The sequence below is a fragment of the Mytilus edulis genome, chromosome 3, assembly GCF_963676685.1.
Source record: "Mytilus edulis chromosome 3, xbMytEdul2.2, whole genome shotgun sequence".
Lineage (NCBI taxonomy): Eukaryota > Metazoa > Mollusca > Bivalvia > Mytilida > Mytilidae > Mytilus > Mytilus edulis.
In genome coordinates, this window is record NC_092346.1 from 58,449,915 (window position 1) to 58,476,780 (window position 26,866).

The window sequence follows — 26,866 nt, forward strand, 5'->3', positions numbered from 1 at the left end:
CTACACACTTAAACCGAGGAAAACACATCAACTATATATATGAGGAAAACTATACAGAACAACCGAAACAATGTACTGCAACAAAACAAAACGCCAATTACATAACAACGGACTTTTTGATAACAACTGCCATTGGTAATATTAAAATATATAAAGTTGTTCGGTCCGAAAGAAATTCACGCAACAAACAGAAGAGATTGTTGTAAAAGAGTGTGAAATCGATTATAATCAGCCTTTCAATGTCGCTTTAAAGGGAAACAAACTCACATAGACCCGTTAAACCAGCTACACGGTCAGATTTTAATTTGGACATCTTTCAAAATATTCTTAATTGTTCTTCAAACAGATCAAAGTTACATGACAAATGCTTTTTATTTGTTCCTTTTATTGATAGCGTTTAATTTTGTCAGTTTTTATTGTCTTCCCTTTTTGTATTTTACTTGGAGTTCCGTATTTTACTTGGAGTTCCGTATTTTACTTGTTGGAGTTCCGTATTTTATTTGGAGTTCTGTATTTTACTTGGAGTTCCGTATTTTACTTAAAGTTCCGTATTTTACTTGGAGTTCCTATTTTACTTGGGGTTCCGTATTTTACTTGGAGTTCCGTATTTACTTGGAGTTCCGTATTTTACTTGGAGTTCCGTATTTTACTTGTTGGAGTTCCGTATTTTACTTGGAGTTCTGTATTTTACTTGGAGTTCCGTATTTTACTTGGAGTTCCGTATTTTACTTGGAGTTCCGTATTTCACTTGGAGTTCCGTATTTTACTTGGAGTTCCGTTCCGTATTTTACTTGGAGTTCCGTATTTACTTGGAGTTCCGTATTTTACTTGGAGTTCCGTATTTTACTTAGAGTTCTGTATTTTACTTGGAGTTCCGTATTTTACTTGGAGTTCCGTTACTTGGAGTTCCGTATTTTACTTGGAGTTCCGTATTTTACTTGGAGTTCCGTATTTTTACTTGGAGTTCCGTATTTTTGTTATACTTTTTTATATGGGAAGACTAAAAAAAAATACATGTTTAATTTCGTTACATGTTTATTTATGATTGTGTTTAGGATCATATTTAGCTTAGAAATTATTCTTATAAAATACATTCATAAAGTGTATTCAAGACATGTACGTGTAAATTTAATGTATTTACATAGAAATGTGTTTATATAATATCATTATTCAAAATACAAGTTTTCAGGCATGTCAAATAGATGATGGCTGTAAAATAAAATTTAGTGGATGGAAAAGAAAAATGATTCCTAGTTAACAAATACAATTTATTGTTCTTATAAACCTATCAAATCCAAATCTTGAACTTTAATCTCTATGCTATATTCGATAAAATTGTAATATTAACAATACATCAAGTATAGATTTCCCTTGTATAATAACTCGAAAAAAATGCTAGCATAGATATTTTTGTCTCATCTGTACGAAGTGCTAATGTATCTACATATCTAAGCTAAAACTTTTTTTTAAACAACTTCTTATCAAAGAATTTATATATGCAAAAGTAAATAGCTTATTTTTATTAACTAATTTATTTTGTTTATTATTTTTAATTGTTCAGTAAATATTATTAGGGAAACGCTCTAAAACCTACTAGTTTTTTAGTCTGTATTTTAAGATGAATATTGATGAAACAGTTCAATACGATTTTAAAAGGTTGAATATAAGACTTAGTCTAATATGTTATATATTTAACAGTGTCTCATAAGTCAATTTGTTTGGCTGGGTGTTGATAATTTTAAATATTGCATAGGTTTAATTGTATATTGTTCAACGGTCAATCAATACATGACACTTTGATAAAATATTTTTTTATTATTTAAATATCATTTAGTCGGTATTATAATACAAACTGACATGTGGAGAATGTACCAATCAGAATATATATTTTGTTCTTAAGTTTGTCAATAGTCGCTTTCGCTAATTACATCACTATGTGTCAAATTATCTATATTATTTGTTGTGCAAGGTTTTAACATAAAGACGGATAAATAATTTATGTATATGAAAAGATTACAGTTAAGCCTAAAATACATGTAACTGATTTAATCAAGATCGATAAGGAATCGAAATGATATTAAGACGAATAATGAAATATGTATTTTATACTCGTTATAACTGTACATAATGTTATGTGTTGTTTGTATAATTGTTTAATGCTAAGATATATTGAAATATGTTATGTATAAAATATAAATGTATTTTTGATAATGTGTTTTACGGTCTCTCATAACTTGATTTGTTAATATTATATTGTGTAACAGTAATAACTTTTGAACTAATTAGTTTAGGGACATGATATCATCGAACCTGTCATACTTGTCGATGTTTCTACTTTATTTTGTCTTATCGTGCCAATCTGTCGTAATTTTTCATAGGATTTTTTACGATGATTTTTCTTTTTTCCCTACCATATCAACATTCGTCTGAGATTTCACCACACCGCATCTCGTTGACAAAAGAAAATATCGCTACTCCACAGAAGAAGTGGATTTCTCGATTCGCACTCTCCATAGACTAAATTAACAAATATAAAGGTAATAAAATTGGAATTAATTCAACTTCGTGTTTTATTTATCCAAAGCAATCTAAATCATGATAACAAGTGCAACAATTCTCTACTGATAAAATGATTACAAAGGGTCTTAATGGATTTCTGCACCGGTAGTCATAGTGGACACTGTGCTAAAGAATCATCATTATTTTTTTGTAGTGAATAGGTGAAGTGTTATTAATTATATAATTTACCTTGAAGATTAATAAGAATGTAAACATTGAACTATATCGATAATTATACACTATTAATATTAAAAAAATATTATTATCACGTGATTTAAACCATATTTTAAAGGACATCGTTTCACACCTGCAACTATTTCTTTCCGCGTGGTTTATAATCGATATGTGATAGATTGCACACAATGACATGGAAAACATTGATATTATTAATAACCTTAATGGGTAAGTCCTGATGCACTTCATTTAAACATTTTCATAGGAAAAAAAATAATAACAATTTTATTTTGTTCTCCTGGAATAATTTTGTTGATGACTATTATTTACTTGTTTTGAGACAGCTTTATTTGTTTCCTTTATACTTTTTTGGCTGTCAAGTTTCTCTTTATGTATTGGAAAAAGTTACAGCAAAAGACTACTAACTCTTGCACACCCTAAAAAAAACCAAAAAAACGTTAGTATATTGCGCAGGTTTTCATTTTCTTCAAATCACGTTCATAAGTTTGAAGTGTTGAAGTGTTACCTTATCGGCGTTTTTTTGTTGTTCTTCTGAGAACTGTTTGATTATTTAACATCAGAGCTTTTGACTCTTACAATTATTTTTTTCTTGAAATATGATTTACTGTCTCTTGGTCATATCACTTTTGGTGGATGTATCATTACATGTAGTCTGCTAATGTTTTTTACACTTCCACAACTTATTATTTTGAATCGGATACTGTAATTTGTCTGATACCAAATAAAGGCCAATGGTGGCAATTTCCCTTGAACAAGAATTTATCATAAATCGTGTATTTTTGTGATGTTTTTTTTTTACTTTGAAACATTACAGCGACAACACTTAATTTATTTTAGAGAATGTTTTGTATTTTTTTATTTGGGATTTCTATAGAATATTTTGTAATCTTGAGGTTACATGGTGACTAAACCGGCGTTTTGCATTTGCGCCGATCTGCATTTCATTTGCGCCGATTTTTTCTTTCATTTGCGCCGATTTTTTTTTTCATTTGAGTGCCAATGAGACAACTTTTCATCCCAGTAATGTTATTTTCATTTATCATTAAAGACCTCTTCCGTTAGCCAGTTGTACATATGTTATGAATTGTCAATCATAACATGTATAAAACTGTTGTCTCCTGCTTAAAATCAAGAAGTAAAAACCTAAGATAAAAGCACTTTGTTTATACTTAAATGACAAATTAAAAATATATGTGCAGCATTCAAATCCATAAAAACGGAATACAATCTGTTCTTGCCGAGTATGTATAGGCAACACATCTAATATATTCCTTTCGTATGATTTCGCATCTTCTATATTTGGCGTAATTGTCGATAACGAAGGCCATCTTTTTCTTTGTCTGGCATGCGTACTGGGGGCATTTCTAAAGTTCGCATTTTCTCACAGGGAAGCTATTAAACCAAGAGTTCCAAATGGTGAAGTTGAAATCATCCCTTCGTTAATTTTATGGACGCCATCACGAATTAGTTAACCGTTATGGAATGTGTACTTGTACGTTGTCTAAGAATGTATGACATTTGTCATCAGAAGGAGCGGAGCGTCAGACAATGTCAAACGTGAAGCAGTCATCGATTTCATTTAGGGAAAGGCATGGTAACCTGAAACATTGGGATAGCCATTTACCAATTGCAATGTCACTTGATTTGTCTTTATACTCTATGCTCAGCCAATATAAAAGTATAAACTTACCTGTAACTTACCTATAAATCCAATTAGGAAAAAATATAAAATCGGCGCAAATGAAAAAATGAAATCGGCGCAAATGAAAGAATGAAAATTTTCAAAATCGGCGCAAATGTCATACGCCCGACTAAACCTTGTACACAGATAAAATAAGGGGAGAAATTTTATTGGCTAACTTCCAGTGATAGTTATTTTCTTATATGCAATGAAATGTTACGTGAATTTTTTTGTATAGTGCTGGACAGGATAAAACTTACTCATGCCAAGTATTTCTTTATTTGAAACAAAGATAAATTCTACACATTTTTACAAATTTAACAAAGACTAATAGGGGAAAATCAATGGTGGTATTACACCTATATTAGAGTTTAAGTTTCTTAATTTCCTATTTGTAAATGTTTACCTATAATATAAAGCGGCGTAACAGTAAAAATCTGTTTCTTCTGAACGTTTTTAAACTGGACTAAATTTATCAAAAAGTAGTACTTCAATATTCAGCCCCATTCTACTACTTAAAGGGAAACTTCGCAAAAAAATCAAAAATTGATATTATGTTTATTCTGTATAAAAATGCTCAAATTTATAGATATTTAAGTTTTTTATGCTAGATAAGAGATCACCATCGATTTTAAATTTAGAGTATCAATTCTCAAAGGTCGGCCATTTTGTTACCATGTCCGATTTGCAGTCACGATGTGTCTAAGGACCAGAACTACAGTAACCCGATGTAGTCGTAATTGCGTGTCGATATCTCGTCAATCGTACGGTTGTTTTATCCGACTAGTTAACTTGATACGGAATTTTTTTTTTTTTTTTTTTTAATAACCATGATCTGTTATTTTTAGACTGATAATATAGGAATTAGTGAAAAGTCAAAATTTCAAATCATAAATAAGTCTTCCGTGAAACTTGAATTGTTTTCGGTAATCTAATTAGTTCATAATTCTTTTATGTAATAAACTTTATTCAAATAAATTAGGATCTTCGCTCCACTGATCACCCGCATGGCTAAAGGTATTACTCCCAAAGGTATTGTAGGGGGTGCGAGGTGACACGTCCAGGTATTCAAGCGATTTCCTGTCGAGTTTGCAAATTCATGCATCGTTTCACTTCTTAGTGTACTGATAAGTGTACACGGCCGATAACTTATAACTTTCCATTTTGAACTATTAGGTGTATAATATACATCTCTATCTTGCGTTTCCGAAAGTGATATTATATATAGTCATTACTAAACATATACGCTTGTTTACGAATAACATTTCTGGTAAAAAGAAAATTATTTATAAAAATATAAATAATACAAAAAAAAACCAAACAGATCTGATGAAATAAAAATCTATATACGAATTTTTTCCAAGGGTAAATTTGGTAAAATGTAATATATACTCGTTTGTCAATGGTGAAGGACAGATTGGAACATACCAGAAATATTGATTTAAAAAAAGGTACGCACTTGTCGACCATTCGTATATACGCCTGGATAATAAGTTACGGAACTATAGCTCAAATTAAAATATATACATTTATACATAGAACATAAGAAAGAAACATACATTTTGCGTAAATTGGGGTAAAAGTTTTGTAAAATGACAAGTCCACGTATGCCAACAGTAAGTAATCATCAAATGTCGATAGACTATTGTATACCAAACGAAGAAGAAGAAGAGATTTAAATACAGGTCGATATATAACTTTTCTGGCTCATCGAAGTTAAGGACATTTATATATCAATTAGATTGTTCTCGAAAAAAGGAAGAAATTCGTCTTCGTCACAATTGTTCCGAAATGCATGTAATATATACGCCACTGGAAGTACACTAATACCGAGGGATGTGAATATTTTCCAGGAAAACTATAGAGTATCAAAGTTTCAAATCAATTTCGGGATTTATTTTCTCTCTAGATATTCAATGACAGTAATTTAAAGAAACTGCTTGTCCGCTTTAGTGGTATTCTTGCCAGTTGAAACAGACTTATAATTACATTAAAAAAATAGGTAAAGATGACATTAAATTCGTTGTCTTTATATACATCGTTGGTCAAATAGCTAAAGTATTATATATAGTTACGGTGTGAGACGAGTATTTTAAGAAGGACATATTCCCGATTATGTATAAATTTTGTCGATGTTTTTCACACTTGAAAAGCATCTCTTCGTAATTTGTAGATATCATTCCAATTAGATCCTTTAATTTCCTGTCAATTTTTTAATTATTTTTTTTTAAATATCTGAAGTCTTCATGTGTTGTCAGATTTTAAATATTTTGATGAGCACATTAATTCCTAAATAGGCAATTTAAGATCACTTCGGATGGACTAAAATATATAATTGCAATTGTTAATGATCTGTTTGAAATATTTAAGGCTGCCTATCCTAATTTGAAATAGTACAAATTTTAGTTCCTAAACTCGTGTTTAAAAGGCTATTTTTATTTATAAATTCTTCAATTAAAATAATTCAGTGTTTGATCGTCACTAAAGTAATCAAATGTCATAATTCATTAAAAGTGATCTTATGCAAAATATAAAAATATACGACAGCTATCCAGTTATTGTGCGATCTTATTATTCCCGTTAATTAATTTTAATTTTTTTTTTTTACATTCATATTTCTGAAATTTTGTCGGACTCCCGTTTACAATTATGTTGTTCACACCTGAAATGCCAGTGAACCGTGACGCCTAGATTTCACCGAATGAGGATCAAAGGATTAGAATTACATAATGCTAATCTTTTAATTACCTTGAGTTAACCTACGCATTCAACATTCTTTATGTGTCACAAAACAATACACATTTTATTTCCACCGTACAAGCAAGTGAAAATGTTTGCTGTAATGAAGCAAAAACGTCAGAATACAATGATGTATTTTTAATACACTATTGATCATGTCAATTTCATATGTTTGTTTAAAGTATTTGTAGAAAATAAATCATAAAAATGTTCTATTGTATGAATTAATTTTATTATCAAAATTCGTCTTAAAATATCCACACGATCTAATTTTAAAAGTTGCATGGCTATCACTTATTTTTCGTTGGTTAATAGCTACACCAAAAGTCGTCGATGCGCTTTAAATCGCGTAATTAGATTGTTAACGAACAAGACTTAAATGAGATATTTTCACTCCCGGCATGCATCAAAGACTTAAACTACGTCACATAAGTCAGGAAGTTTCAAAAAATAAAATTAATAATTCCCAATTTTCTTCTTTATTAGATTTCATATCAAAATAAAACTTGGCGAATATGTTTTTTATGGTATTATGAACATAATAAGATGAAAAGTGAAAAATCGCGAATTATCCCTTTAATCCGACGTCAGTCGATACCCTGATATACCCCATCTTTTTCGGGTAATTAATACGGATAGCGTTTGACATCTTTAGCCGAACAGATTTATCATTTTTACATAACTTAATTCATTGTATGCTGGTTCATATTCTGGACGCCAGTCCTCCTTTCTAATATAAAGGACGCCTCCGGGTGCGAGAATTTCTCCTTGCATTGAAGACCTGTTGGCGACCTTCTGCTGTTGTCTGCTCTATGGTCGGGTTGTTGTCTCTTTGGCACATTCCCCATTTCCATTCTCAATTTTATTTGAAAAATATAATAAAATGAAGAATCATTTTTTAAAATCTTATTTGTCCCTATAGGTGTAATACCACCAAATCATGGTACATCACATCCGGTTGTATACGAAAATAGGTCGAAAAAAAAATTCCCTTGAATTTGACAGTTGTAGGTAATTAATCCTTCATTTTATTGCAGTAAAAGATTTTAGGATCTTATATGCAATGAAATGTTACGTGAATCTTTTTGTATAGTTCTGGACAGGATAAAACTTTACTCATGCCAAGTATATTTCTTTATTTGAAACAAAGATAAATTCTACACATTTTTTGAAAAGTGCAAATTTAACAAAGACTAATAGGTGAAATCAATGGTGGTATTACACCTAAATTAGAGTTTAAGTTTCTTAATTTCCTATTTGTAAATGTTTACCTATAATATATAGCAGCGTAACAGTAATATAGCACTTTGATAGGAGCGAAGTTTTTTTTTGTTTCCAGGAGCCTCTGGCCTTTGTTAGTCTTGTATTATTTTAATTTTACTTTCTTGTGTACAATTTGGAAATTAGTATGGCGTTCATTATCACTGAACTAGTATATATAAATTGAACATAGGTATAGACATTGAAAATGATAGTGTGCATGTTGTTATATGCAGATGATCTTGTTTTTATCACGGAGAATGAGAGTGATTTACAAAAAATATTAGATGTTTTGAATATATGGTGTTGTACTAATGACCTTACTGTTAACTTAGTACATTTTAGAACACAGTCTGTATCTAGATCAAATTTTTCATTTTTGTTTAATGGTCACATGCAATATTGATATTGTTTCCCAATACACATATTTAGGTTTATTGTTTACTGAGCATTTAAGCTATGATAATATGGCAAAAGCAGTTGCTAAAGCCGCCAGTAGATCGTTGGGTCTGTTAATATCTAAATGAAAAGCTAATGGTGGATTTCAATATTGTACATTTACAAAATTATTTGATACACTTGTATGGTCTGTAATAGATTATGGTGCCTCTATATGGGGAACACGTGATTTTTCATGTATAAATAGTATTAAAAATAGAGCCATGCGTTTTTTCATGGGTGTAGGAAAATTCACGCCTAATATGTCTTCAAGTTGTATGGTGACATGGGCTGGATGCCTTGTAAAATCAAACAGTGGACTAGTGTTTTTAGAAACTGGACACGTTTTAATAAAATGAATGATGATAGAGTAAATAAAAAAGTGTTTATATGGGGTAACACATGTAAAAAAAGTAAAAAATTGGCATTTTAGAGTAAAAAATAAGTTTAAAGAACTTGATATGGAATATTTGTGCAATGGTGCTATTTTGAACAAGGATTTAGTTAAGAATATTGAAAATGTATGTTTTGCAAAATTTAAGGAAGAATGGTATGACAAGATTATGTCAGATGATAAAAATAAATTACGTACATATAGAATGTTCAAAAATGTATATGGCGTAGAAAATTATTTAATTTTTAATATACCAGGTAGATACAGGAGTGCTTTAGCAAAATTTAGATGTGGTGTAGCACCAATCAGAATTGAAACTGGTCGTTATGAGAATATTGATATAGAAAATAGATTATGTTTTAACTGTACTGATGACGTTGAAGATGAAAAACGTGTTTTGTTAAAATGTCCTGTATATTAAGATATTCGTAATGTTATTTTTAATCATGCTAGTATTGTTGGTGAGAATTTTTTACATTTATAATGTCTGATAATGAGAAATTTATATTCTTTGATAGGAGCGAAGTTTTTTTGGTGTTTCGGATCATTTGACCGTTGTCTAGTACTATGTTAGATTTTTCTCTTGTTAAATAACAAAAATTAAAAACTGCATGGTCTTTTGCTGTTTTTACTGATATTTTTTTTACCAAATTAATCCTACAATGAAATTTGAAAAATACTAAAGACCGTCTTTTCCGAATTTTAGGTAGATCATAGATTTAAGTTTCCCGAGATAGATTTTTACTTATACTTTGCCATAATGAAGACTTTACTATGCCCTTTTCAAAAATATAATAAAAAAAGATAGGTCACCGTGGTATTTTTCAAGCTATGAGTTTTTGAAAATTGCCGCTATATTTGCTTTGAATGATCAAGAAAAAACACATTTTTGTGCATAAAAAGAAATCTATGCGATAGAATTTTGAAATAAAATGTGAAAAGATAATTATGTTTTATAATACGTTTATAGAAAAGAAAAGAAAAAATGGTGTCAACGAACTCGTTTTGTTGCTACAAGTAAAAATAAAAAAATCCCTATCATTCGAGTATATTTTGTACTAAAAGAGTTATTTCCCCTTAAATTGCTTAGTTGAAAATATTGATTCTAAAACACAAATATTTTATATTCGTTTAAATTTTTCGATTAATGCAATAACTCAGCAAGTTTTCTTTTTATAAATAAACAGTTTAACCAATAAAGTTGCACATCTGTCCACAAATTTGCAGATTTGGGTAAATAAATAGACCAAGTGTGTACTGTGATAGTACAATCCAAGATAGCGGTATCGCATGAAATTATTTTAAGGAGGCTCGAGGGTATAAAAATTTCAGAAAAAAATTAAACATTTATTTTTCATTACAAATTTTATGTATTACCCGAAGTAGTTGTTACTTTACCATATGGTACAAAAATCATTAAAAAAATCAATTTGTGTTGTTTTCAGATAACTTTTAAAATGTAGATATCATTGAGAAAGCTCCAAATTATCTCCCTTTGGTGCAAAAATGCCATTTTTGGCATTAAAATTGAAATATATTTTTTAACTCACCGGTGACCTATATTTTTTATTATAATTTTGAATAAGCTGTACTTAAACTAAACTATTGTAAAATTTGAGCAATTTCGGTAATTAAGTTCTTTTTTTATTTCGATATTACATCTATTTTACCTATTAGTTCAACAGAAAAAAAGTGCCTGTACGCAAATGTATGCTTTTATCGAAGCCAGATTGTGAGCATAAATAAACGGTGATCCCATGTTTTTATTTTATTTTTCTATTAAGTATAAGATAAAGTTCTTTTATAGAAAAATATAGCAAAATCCTATACTAGAAAGAAAAATTGATTTAGACCCTCGTACGGGGCGCCGAATGGGACTCTTGTGGTTTTGTACAAAATTCAATTCTGTCATAACAAAATCATTTTTGTCTTACAAAACTATGTGCTACAGACTTGTTTTGTGAGAACTTCAATTTTGTGATGACAAAATTCATTTGTGTAGACAAAATAAATTTTTGTCATGACAAAATTCATTTTTGTAGACAAAATTCATATTTGTCATGACAAAAGTCAATTTTGTTTAAAAGGTATGCAAATATAAACATATTTGCATACAAAATTGACTTTTGTTACCTGATATGGAAATTAAATCACAAAAGTCAATTGTGTGAGGTAAGATTCAATTTTGTGAGACAAAATTGACTTTTGTGAGACAAAATTAACTTTTGTGAGACAAAATTGACTTTTGTGAGACAAAATTAACTTTTGTGAGACAAAATTGACTTTTGTGAGACAAAATTCAATTTTGTCAATTTTGTTGAGACAAAAGTCAATTTTGTTAATTTTGTTGAGACAAAAGTCAATTCTGTCAATTTTGTTGAGACAAAAGTCAATTTTGTTAATTTTGTTGAGACAAAAGTCAATTTTGTTAATTTTGTTGAGACAAAAGTCAATTTTGTCAATTTTGTTGAGACAAAAGTCAATTTTGTGACGACAAAATTCATTTTTGTGACAACAAAATTCAATTTTGTAACAACAAAATTGACTTTTATGAGACAAAATTGACTTTCGTGAGACAAAAATCAATTTTGTTGAGACAAAATTCAATTTTGTCAATTTTGTTGAGACAACAGTCAATTTTGTCAATTTTGTCTCACAAAAGTCAATTTTGTCAATTTTGTTGAGACAAAAGTCAATTTTGTCAATTTTGTTGAGACAAAAGTCAATTTTGTCAATTTTGTTGAGACAAAATTCAATTTTGTCAATTTTGTTGAGACAAAAGTCAATTTTGTCAATTTTGTTGAGACAAAATTCATTTTTGTCAATTTTGTGTAACAAAAGTCGATTTTGTATACAAATTAGTTCACAGAAACCAAACTAAACTAATTTGAATACAAAATTGACTTTTGTCGCCCAATTTTCAAATTAGGTAACAAAATTCAAGTCTGTGTAACAAAAATGAATTTTGTCATGACAAAAGTGACTTTTGTCCGCTGATAGATAATTTTGTATGTCAAAATTTTAAATTTGTAGTATGATACAAATTTTGTTAAACTGAACTTATTTTTGTTGAACAAAAGTCACTTTTGTCCGTACAAAATTGAATTTTGAGTACAAAACCACAAGGGTCCCATTCGGCGCCCCGTACCTCGAGCCCCCTTAAACAAAGTTTGGAAACATTTGAACAAATCACAGCAACGTTTTGTATCTTTTTCGATTGATATTCTTAATAAATTTATCGCCTATGGGCTTTCAAAGCGTAGAAAAATACTATTGAAATGAAACATTTATTTTTAAACGGATGGGAGATATCTGATTCGCACATAAGTTAACATAAGTATCACAGAAGTAACAAATATTTTTTCATCTGTAGGTTTGTTTCTTTTGAAACTTACAATGTGTTACATTTATAGCACTAAATTTTGTGAATAGTATAATTAAAATCTAGATGATCAAATTCTAGTTACATTTTGTACAAAGTAAAACGTTAATTAATTGATCTATTTAATGAAAACCGTTAGATAGCTAAAACTGTAATCAGAATTGTCCATCCGTCTATTCATCACTTAACTTACCATATCTGTGGCCAATCATCCTTTTTGTCATGATCAATCAAGCTTCATCTTTCATTTATTCCATTTTACTTTTTTCAATTCATTTTTTATTCAATTAAATATTTGTGCAAATATTTCGATACATAATGAACAAATAAGGGCGTTTAATGTGTTAGGGATTTATATATATATATATTTTTTTTTAACTTTACGGAAGATAACAAGAATTACGAAAATTATTAGACAACACAAAAAACTTCTCCAACTACCAATACCAAATACTAGCTCTGACAAAAAATAAGTAAGACCGAGACAATCAGGACAACATATGGTTAGACATCCTTATAAAAATAAGTAAGACCGAGACAATCAGGACAACATATGGTTAGACATCCTTATAAAAATAAGTAAGACCGAGACAATCAGGACAACATCTGGTTAGACATCCTTATAAAAATAAGTAAGACCGAGACAATCAGGACAACATATGGTTAGACATCCTTATAAAAATAAGTAAGACCGAGACAATCAGGACAACATATGGTTAGACATCCTTATAAAAATAAGTAAGACCGAGACAATCAGGACAACATATGGTTAGACATCCTTATAAAAATAAGTAATACCGAGACAATCAGGACAACATATGGTTAGACATCCTTATAAAAATAAGTAATACCGAGACAATCAGGACAACATATGGTTAGACATCCTTATAAAAATAAGTAAGACCGAGACAATCAGGACAACATATGGTTAGACATCCTTATAAAAATAAGTAATACCGAGACAATCAGGACAACATATGGTTAGACATCCTTATAAAAATAAGTAAGACCGAGACAATCAGGACAACATATGGTTAGACATCCTTATAAAAATAAGTAGAAGTGGTATGATTGCCAATGAGACAACTATCCACCAATGAGACAACTATCCACCAGAGTTCCTATGAAGTGAATGTAACTAACTATAGGCAACCGTGCGGCCTTCAGCAATACGAAAAACAGCTACCTGACGGCACAATTTATAACAAAACAATTTATGCAAATCAAGTATGACAAACTTGAACTAACGACAACCACGGAAAAGCTAGAAACTCTCTGAGGGTTATTCATGTCAATGAGTGCTCAACCCTCCAGATAACATGGAACAGTGGTGTAACTAACTACCCAACATATAAAGAACAAAGTCAGTAGTAATTGAATAAACATAGAAGCTCGATACGAGGTATAGAAAACAACTTTAACTTAAAAACATTAGACATAAGACACCAACATAAGAGTTCTCTTAGTTACTGAAAGCAAGTCCAAGGGAAATTACTACAATTAAATACGTCATTTTATCCCAGACTAATTAATCAGTACACATTGAACGGATTTAATGTTAAATGTATAAAATCTGTTTCTTCTGAACGGTTTTAAACTTGCTTTTGAAGAATATTTGGTACTAATGCACTTAACATGCCAAGACAGTTATAACACCAAGTCCTAGACGTTTACTGATTGACTGTGATGTAAAATTGAGAAAGGAAATGGGGAATGTGTCAAAGCGACAACAACCCGACCATAGAGCAGACAACAGCCGAAGGCCACCAATCGGTTTTCAATGTAGCGAGAAACTCCCGCACCCGTAGGTGTCCTTCAGCTGGCCCCTTCAAAAATATGTATACTAGTACAGTGATAATGTACTGCATACTAAACTCCGAATTATACACAAGAAACTAAATTAAAAACCATACAAGACTAACAAAGGCCAGGGGCTCCTGACTTGGGACAGGCGCGAAATTGCGGCGGGGATAAACATGTTTATGAGATCTCAACCCTCCCCTATACCTCTAGCCAATGTAGAAAAGTAAACGCATAACAACACGATATGTGATATCGAAAACCCTGGTGTAATAATTTTTCAGTAATACATAAATTTCTGTCGCTAAAATCTAATACGCTTTTACATACACGAGCGAATCGTACAAGTTGAGATATATAAACACCATAAGATGGTGACAAGGGAACGTCACCATCTAAAAATGGATAATTAACGATAGGAAATGAAAAATCATATCTTTTATCATAAATTTTTGTATTAAGCTTCTCTTTAATGATATAGATATCAAGATCGAGGAAAGAGCAGTGGTTATTGTTAGTATTAGCTTTATTTAAAGTAAGTTCAACAGGATACATTTCTTTAGTATACGTACTGAAGTCGTCATTATCAAGAGCCAATATGTCATCCAAATATCTAAAAGTATTGTTAAATTTTTGTATCAAATGTTGTTTCGGTGGGTCTTTGCTAATTTTAGTCATAAATTGTAAGGAATCTCCAAAGAGAACAAATATGTTATCAAGTAAAAATTCAAGGGCGTATATAGTATCAAAGCATGTCCAATTGATATAGTTCTTTTGTTTATTGCTACTAAAAAATGACATAAAAGAGTTTGAACATATGTACTCGCATTCTGACTTTTTAAATGTCCATTTAATTAGGGATGTGAAATTTTTCTTAATAAAAATATGAGGCAAAGTGGTATATAGGGTAGAAAAATCAAAACTTTGAACAGATTCAAAATCACCAATATATGCATGCAATTTATCAAGTACTTCCAACGAGTTTTTGACGGTCCAAAAGTTATTAATTCCACTATTTTCAAAGGCCTTATTTGAACAATTTATTATCAGGTTTTTTATTGTACCAAGTGTACTAGTAAGTAGAATAGACAGTTTAGTAGTGGAACAATGGCTTGAAGATGAAATAAATCTATATTTGTAAGGTTTTTTGTGTAGCTTCGGAAGCCAGTACATATAGTTGGGACTTTCATTGTGTTTGGTTCTATTTTGTTCCTTCATTGTTGATACCATTTTCGAATCTCGGTACGAAAACAACCAGTGGGCCTCATATGTTTGCTTGTTTTTCTATTTTGGTGCATTGACTCGTGTATATTAACAACAAACTTCTTTATTTCAATATTCAATAAAAAAAAATTGTACCACCGGAAATATTTTGTGGTGCCTCTTTTAAATTATTCGTTTCATGGTTATTACCTTGTGTTTTGGTATCGCGCTGATTGAACATAATTGTTATCATTAATTTAATTTGAAATGTATTTTGAAGGCGTAAATGGTATATCGAAAGAAATAATTATGAATTTAAAGGTTTCTGTTCGATTAAGTTATTAATTTCAATTAAAATGTATGATCGATACAGTATTTGTTTTCGAGAAACAGTAAATAACTTTTTTTTCAATCTAAATGCTTAACATCATAATTATTATTGATATAGGGTATTGTTTTACTATTAGTATATTGTATTTGTTCAATACAATAGTAATTTTAATAATTATTCTTCTACTCATAATGGGTCAATAGTCTAATATCATTTGAACCTATTATGTATTTTGATCAATTAGACACGCGACGATTTCTTTACATGGTGTTTACATGATACTATCGAGTCCTGGAAACGTTGGAAATATACCAACAATGTCTTCCAGAGAAACATTACATGATATTTGCAATTCAACTATACATATATATATATATAAATCAAATTGAATGTTTATGTTCCCAATATATTTTATTTGGAAAATTCAGTACCGTTTAAACCTATTCATTTCCTTTTAAGAGGAAGAAAAGAAAAATAAATTAATTAAGAACTCAAGATTAAATTTTTCGATATGACAAGACATTTTTAGTATATGTGGTTTTAACAAGACATTTTTAGTATATGAGGTTATGACAAGACATTTTTAGTATATGTGGTTTTAACAAGACATTTTTAGCATATGAGGTTATGACAAGACATTTTTAGTATATGTGGTTTTAACAAGACATTTTTAGTATATGAGGTTATGACAAGACATTTTTAGCATATGAGGTTATGACAAGACATTTTTAGCATATGAGGTTATGACAAGACATTTTTAGTATATGTGGTTTTAACAAGACATTTTTAGTATATAAGGTTAAAACAGGACATTTTTAGCATACGAGGTGATTCTGCATTCCAGCCAATAAATTCTAGCAATCAAATTGAGAATGGGAACGGAGAATATAAAAAACCCACTTGCTGTACATGTGTCATATTTTGTCTTGCCTTTTAAACTACAATGTTGTTCATGTAGATTTCTTTTGTACATAGACTGAAATTATTTGCCGTATTGTGCATCTGGTTAAGTACATACTCAGCATGTTGTCTTGATAAGATATCACACACAGAAATTACAATTGCGGATCCAAGGGTTGGCCATCAATGCATTTGAATTGGGACATATAGTTGGAACCCCCCTTTGTCCTGGGTTGGGACCCCCTTTTTAAAATGGCTGGATCCGCCTCTGGAAAGACTGATGCTCGAATAAGAAACTAAAATTATGCGCTAATACTTGTACTGGCTAACACTGAGGAAAATAGTTAGCCATTCACTTAGTACCGTTCAATGTGTTATTTCAGAACAAATCGGATTTTATATTTCTCTCAGAAATTACAGACTGAAGGGAAATACGATGTACTGCTTTGAAAAAATAAATAATATATACAACACTAGTACAATTACATATTCATTTCAAATTTGTAATTGCATTTAACACATACTTGGTTTTATTTTACAAAATGTATAGTCTCTTGTTTACAGCTTGTCACCTTTGTTATGGTATGCTTGTAATTGTTTTTTCGTAGCTGTGTAGCAATTTAGTACTATTTAGTTATTACATGTCTTTTTTGTGTGAACTTTTTTTCTTTTATTTATCATTGAATGTGTATGTTTTGATTTGCTTTATAGAATAGTTTTAGTATCATTTACTTTTCCATGTCAATAGATATATATTTGGCTGCTACTGAAGACAACGACAAAGGCAATTGTAAGTAATATGGCATAGAGCTGTCACGGATCTATAATTCTTTGCATATGTATTTCCTAAAACCTCTGTTTGGTCACAACTAATAATATGACAGAGCTTATCTACCAATAACATACTAATATTAACACATATGATTACGATAGAATGTCTCTCAAATTCAAATGAATATATGAAGATATGAAATTGAATTCCCAGTTTTAAAAGATATTTAACCGTTTTGTCAGCTTAAGGTAGCACAATACAAAGATTTTATAACTCCAACTCCCAAGTTTTAAAATGCTGTAACTTTCTTAATAATGCTTGAAAATTTATAAAAGTGGTAGTTTGGATAGCTAACAGATTACTCTTTCAAATTAATGCAATGTTAGTATTATGCAACAGTTATGTAACCAATTATAATGTTAACTGTGTCTAAAATATTTTTCACCAAATTTCCATTTTCAAATGAAATTAGCTTCGGCATAGGTATCCCTAGAGGGTTGATTTTATTACATGTTGTTCCTATGGCCATTATCTACAAAAGGGTGTCTCAGATTTCAGATAGAATGTATAGATCAAATTTTATACCTAATCAAACATTATCTTCTTTTATGTGGTTAGGACGTTTACACTAAATAATGATTTATGAGAAAATGGAATACCATAGGAATAATTTGAGACACCCTTTTGAAGCCCATGATGTGTTGATTAAGATTCCGTTAAATTTTTCTGTATAGTTAAAAAGATGATAGAGCTAAATTCATTCAAGTGAACTGACCAAGATTTTGCCACTAATTACATAATAATTGATTACATAATAATTGCATGATAAAAATATTACATTCATTTAAAAGATTAATCTTTTATCGATCTATATATACCTCTTTTATTATTTTTTATGCATTCATAAGACAGTTACAGCATTTAAAAGATTAGTGGTTGGAAGTAAAAAAAATCTTTGTATTGTGCTACCTTAATACGGCTTCAGACGAAAAAGATCGAATGCGTCAACAAAACAATTTCATAACATCTACTCTGTCGCATACGTTAAAAAACGTCTGTGACTAAAACTATGGTAAATTATGGTGATTAAGATTATAGCACAATGTTGACTGGAAAAATTCACACTGAACAATGTTAAAAAAATATGAATGTCTATACATATTAGACACACACTTAAAATTCGATGCAATCAATATCATAATAATCAAAACATCGACATTTTAGTCTCAAAGTGTTTCTTACAGCAGAGCACGCAGCCATAGGAGCCAAAGGCGTAGGACCAACTAAACCGGTATACAGTACATCACTAGAAACATCACTTAGGCATGAATTGTTCACGGAGTATGAAGTGTTACAGAGACCTCGCGAGAACGTCAAAATATCCATCAGTTTAACCATTCTAACTGTCAACGATCTGGTAAGTATATACATAAACTGTCAATTAATACAAAGCACTAAAAGAAACTAATAAATGTTACAATAAAAGAGCTACACATTTGTGAAAGCCTAAATGAAGTTTTGAACTTTACCGAAACTTTTAACAATATTACAATTGGTTATGTCAACAATTATTTCTTATACATATAAAAAAGAAGATGTGGTATGATTGCCAATGAGACAACTATCCACAAAAGACCATAATGACACAGACATTACAACTATAGGTCACCGTACGGTCTTCAACAATGAGCAAAGCCCATACCGCATAGTCAGCTATAAAAGGCCCCGATAAGACAATGTAAAACAATTCAAACGAGAAAACTAACGGCCTTATTTATGTAAAAAAAACCCTGTATATATGTATTTAATTTATTTTGTTTACATTATTAAAAGCTTACATTTTAGTAACATTACTTCAGAACTTACTTGACATCGTCATTATTTACAAGGCTTACGAGTAATAATGTTTGACTATAAATGAAATACCGTTAACTGTTGAAACTGATATGCAAGCTTCTGCAATAGCCGATATTGTTTTCTATATTTTAGAATATTAAAGACCAATCACTATCAATATCAGGATACCTAACTGTTGTAAGTATTTATCAGCGCCTTTCATTTGTTCATTCCAAATATTTAACATGATGTAGCAGTAATTGATTTTCTATATTAAAACTTTGTTATTCAAGAATGCAGTTTTCGGTACTTTGATTGAAAAAAATAAAAATATATATCAGTGATGTGTATTTAGATTTAACAAAATTTTAATGTTCAGACAAGATAAATTGAACAATTTGAATCCGTATTTTTAATATTTATTATGTCCAACACTAACGGAACACGCAAAGTGTGTCAAACTTACCAAACCCATTAAGGATGTACTAAGGTGATCTGAGGTAAAATTAGATAAATCAAGAATTCAAAATTGATACTTTAGGTTGGAGTATTATTTAAGGATCAAAATAAGCCAAAAATATTGATAGGTCATGGAGCGCCTTTTCGAGATATTTGATTTATAAAAAAAGGGCGGGAAAAGGAAGGCTCTGACTTTTACCTTATAATTGCACTGGTATTATTTGGGTGTCAAAACAAAAGAAAGAAAATCAAGAATCTACTTAAATTTTGCCAAATGACCTTTTATGAGCTAATAAGTCTTATGTTAAAAAATAAATAGGTGTTATGGGGCAAAATATTTACCTTGTATCCTATGAAAAAACACCAAGGAGTTCGAACATTTGACACTTATTCCAAAACCTCAACTCAGTATATCCTAAACGATTCATATATATTTCCAATGAATAGAACAATTCCTCATTACAATTACAAGCGTTATAAATATGTGGTATAATTTCCAAAGAGACAACTCTCCACAAGACACCAAATGAAACAGAAATTTACAACTATAGGTCACCGTATGGCCTTCAATAGTGAGCATAGGCCCATACCGCATAGTCAGCTATAAAATGTCCCGAAATGACAAATGTAAAACAATTCAAACGAGAAAGCTTAAGGCCTTATTTATGTAAGAAAATGAACGAAAAACAACCATGCAACACATCAACACAGTGAGTACTCGCAGTTACTGACAGCTAGTTCAAAGCCACTAACAACTAATATAAAAAATCATGTATCTAAAACTATTTTCAAAATAAATACTCTATGTTATATTTCCTTTAACTTGTAGTTTACAATTTTCGTGTATTTGTGAAGAAGATATAATATTGTTTTTTTTATGCGATTTTAAGGTTTGGCGTGATTCCAGATTAGACTGGTCAAACAGTTCCGCTACCTCACAAGACTTTACCAATGTAAAGTTCCTCTTCAGTACAGAAGAATATGTTTGGAGACCCGCACTTATCATAGAAAACTCGTAAGTATAATCAAAACACGCTGATGTATTTGATACTACAAGATTAAGGGAAAAGTTAAGACTTCCCATTTCAAGTGTCAAAATATATGATACAAGTACAAAACAAAAGGCGATACTTTATCAATTATCAAAAGTGTAACTTGTAGAAGAAACCGTGAAAATAAAGCAAAACTCGCACTAAGGAATAGATTTTGTTTACTATCTATTTTAGAAGGGGACAGGGTCAAGATCAGTAGAGATCACAAGTACCTTAATCAATCAATATGAAACGTCAACTGTGACTAGTATTGTATATGTCATGAAAAGATGAATATGATAAATGTTGTTTAAAAGTCTTTGAGACACAAACAAACAAAAAACAAAAAAACAAAAAAAAAAACGGGATTTTTTCTTAGAAAATGATATTTCCGTAGTGTACAAAAAAGTCTATCAATTTCTAAATTGCCATGATTTTAAACAACCTTTGAAAAAAGCAAAAACGGAAGTGGATGAAAAATCAGCATCATGCACTATTCTTATAATACATGTAAAAATACCGCACCAAATTAAAAGCAATAATTCAAACAAAAAACCAAAAAATATGTCAACAGAAATGAAAGTTATAGATATTAAAAATCATAAATTTGCCAATATGAAAATCACTGACAGCTCATATCTGTGGACAACAAAAGACACATGAAAATGAAATCTCGATGTAATGTTACGAATATGTGTAAATTATAATTTCAGAGTTAAGGACATAGGCATTATCAATGATAAATTTATTCCAATGCGAATTGTGAGTGATGGGAACATAGTCTGGAACCCATCAGGCATATACGAAGTGAGCTGTGAATCGGACATCACGTACTACCCTCTGGACACACAACAATGTACAGTAAAGATAAGTTCCTGGGCTTATACCGCCGCGGAAGTTTCATTAGAATTTGGAAATGAATCTGTAGACCTCAGTTTCTATTCAGCAAATGGAGAATGGGATCTTGTTTATTCATCAAGTAGCAGATCGGGTTCTAAATCAAGAGGAGGAATTGCGTTTTCAAGTCTAACTTTTGCAATCAAGCTCCAACGCCGTCCAATGTTCCACGTCATTAACACCTTATTTCCTGTTGCTTTGATGGCAGTTTTGATTGCTATGGTGTTCAAGCTGCCAGTGGATTCAGGAGAGAAAATAGGTTTCTCATTGACCGTTCTATTAGCCTATGCTGTATATCTGACCATGATTTCGGACAATATTCCCAGTACCTCTGTCAATATATGCTACCTCTGTAAGTAAAACTTTAATATGCGGTTTACATATTAAATTACATCATATTAATAAAGTATCCATTGTAACTTTTTCTTTTCGTAACGAAAGACGAAGATATGACAAGGTTTGTAGACAGTCCTCTAAATTTGCAAAAGAAATCAAACGAGCACTATTCATCTAGAATCAATAAGGAAAATGGTTAAACATTTTGTACAGTAAAATCTTTGAAGACACCGAGGGATGATAAATATTTCGAAAAGCATCTTTGATATTTTACAAAAAAACGCTTTGTCAATCATTTGATAGTAAATCTACTAAATAATTTTACCGGCTACCAGCAACTCACTCAATGATAACAGTAATAAAAAAATATGCTTGCCGGTCAACCTAACACTACATCACATGGTTCAGATGTGTTAAAAATACTATTAACTGAGTCAAACAATTTTATCCTTACCCCAGTAGATCGTTGGCCTCCTTTGAGTGTATTAAAAGACGGATTGGACTGATAATTTTTGCAATTTTAGAGTGTAAATAATGTCACAATGACATTGCGAAATATAGTTACGCAAAAAGAATACTGGAAATGTTATTTACATGTATTTATCAAAATAACTGATTTTGTTTCAAACATTACTTGTGTGCCGGACACAATTTTGATCCCGATATCCATGATAGATAAACTCATCATAGATACTAGGATTGAAATTTTATTGAAAGCCACTGATCTTGAATTCAAGAAATAGAATTGGTAGAATGTTGTCGCCAGGTTGTTTTATCTTTTCATTTTATGCAATACTTTAAACTGATAAATATTGTTCCCCGAATTTTGTTGATATTTAATATACATGCAACTACATATCATATAGGTTTATAATAATGTAATACCAATAGTGATGAAATATAGATATAGATTAATTTTACCATTGAAAGTCTTAATGTAAAGAGACATTGAGTAAACACAAAAACAGATACATTTTTCTTTCATTTAGCCTATCAGAAAGTTCAACGTATTCATGATAATATTCAATGCCATTACTACTCGCATTTAAGACAATTTAACCTATGTAATATGATTTCATTTTGTAAAACTGGTTAATCATTTTGTATTTCAGCTATATACCTTGTATTTATTCTAACTCTTGGAGCTACATCAGTTATCCTTACAATCATCGTTCTCAGTCTTCATTTCAAATCAAAGGAAGATGAAATACCACAATGGGTTAAAACCATGACAAAGAAATGTCTTCTTAAAATTGCTGGCATGCAAAGTTGTTGTAAATGTTGCGAGAATAAAAAAGAAACCGAAGTTAAAGTTCTGACACAGACAGCCCTAGCAAATTTGAAAACAGAAAGGAAAGGTCACTCTCAATTTGCTGAAGCAGTCAGTTCGATGGACAACAAGTTGACCTGGGAAAAACTATCCAAAATAATGGACAAAGTGTTTTTTAACATTTACATTGCAATAATTGTCATAGTCACTGTGATGTTGTTCCTTGCAATATTTGTGAATTACTACACGTCTTAAATACCAGTTTTGATTATTTTATTATTGAAAAAGCCCGAAAGAACTGACGTAAATATGGATTAAATTGACATTGATCTAAAAAAAAAAATGTCAAAAAGCTATATTCACTACATTTCCTGAAACCTAATATCTGATGTCAAACTCAGTTTACTGATAAAATGCCATTTGATTTGTTCTAAAAAAATCATTACGACAGATATACCAATTGATAGACAGACTAAATAGTTTGTACTGTTTGTGGTGTAACTAAATACTTCAGAATGAACATAGTTCTTGACCTGATATTAAAAATGTTTTTACAAGATTCTATATGTTTAAAGATGGATTTCTTTTCAGGATTCTGTATGAATTTTTAACAGCTCAATAGTGCAATTTCAAAATGTAAATGCTTTCACCATTATATATAATCCAAACTAGCCAATTGAGATACGTCAGCTCCTATCATCCACTAGGACAATTATTGTTTTTTATTGTTATGTTTTTTTTTGTAGTTTGTCATCTGAAGATTTCCTAGCGAAATATTTTTGAAACTTCAGAGTTTTAAGTTACTAGAACAAATTCATTTAATTCCACAATTTACAAAAAGGGGTGTATTCTTGTAAAATGAAAGGGTGTGTTTGGTAGTTGAATGATTCAGGCTCCAAGATCTTGTTTCTATATACAAAAAATATTGCCCCAAATTTCCTCATTTATGTTATTTATTTACACATGCCGTTATGATTTATTAATGCCGTAAAAAAACTACTTAACTGATTGTTGTTTATATATTATAATATTGTTTTGTAATAACAGCATGGACTTGCCTTTATTTTGAAGAAATGCTACCTTGTTAAATCATTTATTTAATGAGGATATTTCCCTGTTTTTTGTTGAAGTTTCACTCTAAGATTATATTTGTATATTTCAAAGTGAACAATATGTTTGCATTTGAATTTACAGTGGTTTTGTTCTGAAAAAAATATTTTTTGTTTTTCAATGCAAACGTTTAGTTTTATTTAAAGTTAGAGACTAAAGTTTTCACTTGAATTTTGAGTAAAATATTGATATCTCATAAATACCTGTCAAACATTCTGCTTCTTAAGTACCGACTTCATTTCCCTTCCCGTCTAATTTATTGGCTTTTATTTCCCCTTCAAATCGTTCAATCGCAGCAGGCCTTAAGTTTGCTTCATATCTTGATCTTTTATTACTTCAAACTAGAATCTATAACAAACGTGAGGATTTCAAATTTTAAATTGTCAACTTTCAATTTCTCATCGTATGGCATATATCCATTTAGTTTCGATTACATGTTAATATTATATTGATTTAACATGGATATACGTCTTACTCAAAATCTGGTCCAACACAATTACGAGGAAGAATGACTGAAAAAAGACATAGGTTTTGCTGTCACTTTTACGAATCTGTTGACCGATAAGAAACTTGAACGATACGAATCTATCTATTACTGGCAAACTATTAACTATTATTTTTTTTTACCACAAATTACTTATAACGAGGGATATCAAAAGTTCTTAAATGTAATACTCGAATACTCGGTCATGATACTCGCGTGTACTTTAAAGGTCTATTGAAAAGTTTAGATTTAAATGGGATGCTTTTTTTTTGTTATTACCTTTCATAAACATATTAACGAAAGGCAAACGTATTATTTCAGAACTCAAACTTTCTGACTACAAAAATAACTCGATCCTCTGTCATATGCATCGGTCCTCCTTTTTTGTGTTCATTAAACAATGAATTACAGACCACCGTTTCTACAGATAACCTATCATAATTATAGCAATTACTGTTTTTGGACGCGTTCAAAACCAAATAAGAAGCATGCCAACAAAAACGTAAATATTTGCATATAAAAGTCCAACAAAGTAGACAATCTTATCTGTTCTGTGGAGTTACATGTAGTTTTTATTTTACGACATGTCCATTTATTTGTCAACAACAGGAAGTTTCAAGCAATTACATTATTTTATATGTACATCTCATACCAATCACGTTTAGTCATGCTTTTTGTGCTTTTTTATAAATGTTTGTTTGTTTTGAGGTTGTAAATAAAGGCAACAGTAGTATACCACTGTTGAGATTGTAACACAGGGATGACTGCTGTTACCGTTTTTGACTATTTTACCGATTATGTCTGTTTTGTTCACGCATCATTGTAAATATAACGGAATTTGATGCGCACACATCATTGTAAATATAACGGATCAATTTGATGCGACTGTCATTCAAGTGAGATCCGTGTACAAACAACGTTAACAATGATTAAAATCAGTTGCGTAGGGGTTCACCGGAGTCTTCCTCATATTCCCACTTTTAAAAAATCACTATTCCTTCTATTCCCAGATGCATATAACAATAGATGATTTGATAAATAATTTATCATTATTACAATCAAGGTTTATTTAAAATTAAGTACAATTTTAGTACACGGGTTACCTTTGCCTTCTATATTTTCCCTCATTTTAGTTCCGTTGAAATATTAAATTCGTTAAACTATTTGAAACCCATTAACAACATAATAAAAAACCGCTTACATCCCGCTCGTCAGATAAACGATGGCATATGGAGCCATAGTATGGGAACCCTAAAAGGTAACAAACATAAATAAGCTTGAAAGGATACAACGTTAAGCGGCAAGATTTATCACCAGAGATTACCAGTCAAGAGAGGACGGACGTGTCTCCAAAATGCTTGCCCAACTAGAACTACAAGATCTCTAGACATGACGAACAAACCAGAAATTAATATGATGTGCAAAGTGGTTGAAGGGGCTGGTTCCCGCTATTGAGCTAGACGAATGCCTAAAAAGAAAGAACGTCCGAAGAGAACCATAACTGCCCAAGAAATTCGAAAAACTCAATAAGTTTTGACATATCACCAAACAAAACACCACAATATTCAAACTCATTTTTTGTTAAAGACCGGGATCTCGGGGAATCAGCTAGACGACACTGTAATTCGCGCATCAAGCGCAGACAGCTTCAAATCTGCTCTAACGCCCAGTCAATTAATCGGCAGCGCTCTCTCAAACCGTTGTATAAAAGCCAATACTGGTATCGACAACGTATTTATACAGATACAGAAATACGTTTATCCTGAGACTACTATTTGTTTTAGTAATA

General features: G+C 30.6%; 1 protein-coding gene across 1 annotated transcript; it reads left to right on the forward strand.

The window, feature by feature from the left end:
• Positions 1-2,874: 2,874 nt before the first annotated feature.
• LOC139514404 (acetylcholine receptor subunit beta-like) lies at positions 2,875-25,808 on the forward strand. Its single transcript, XM_071303591.1, has 7 exons — positions 2,875-2,961; positions 17,631-17,672; positions 18,899-19,071; positions 19,644-19,688; positions 20,840-20,964; positions 21,694-22,229; positions 23,326-25,808. Exons 1-7 carry the CDS (start codon positions 2,922-2,924, stop codon positions 23,736-23,738), a joined length of 1,374 nt encoding a protein of 457 aa, XP_071159692.1. The 5' UTR covers positions 2,875-2,921; the 3' UTR covers positions 23,739-25,808.
• The last annotated feature ends 1,058 nt before the right edge of the window (positions 25,809-26,866 follow it).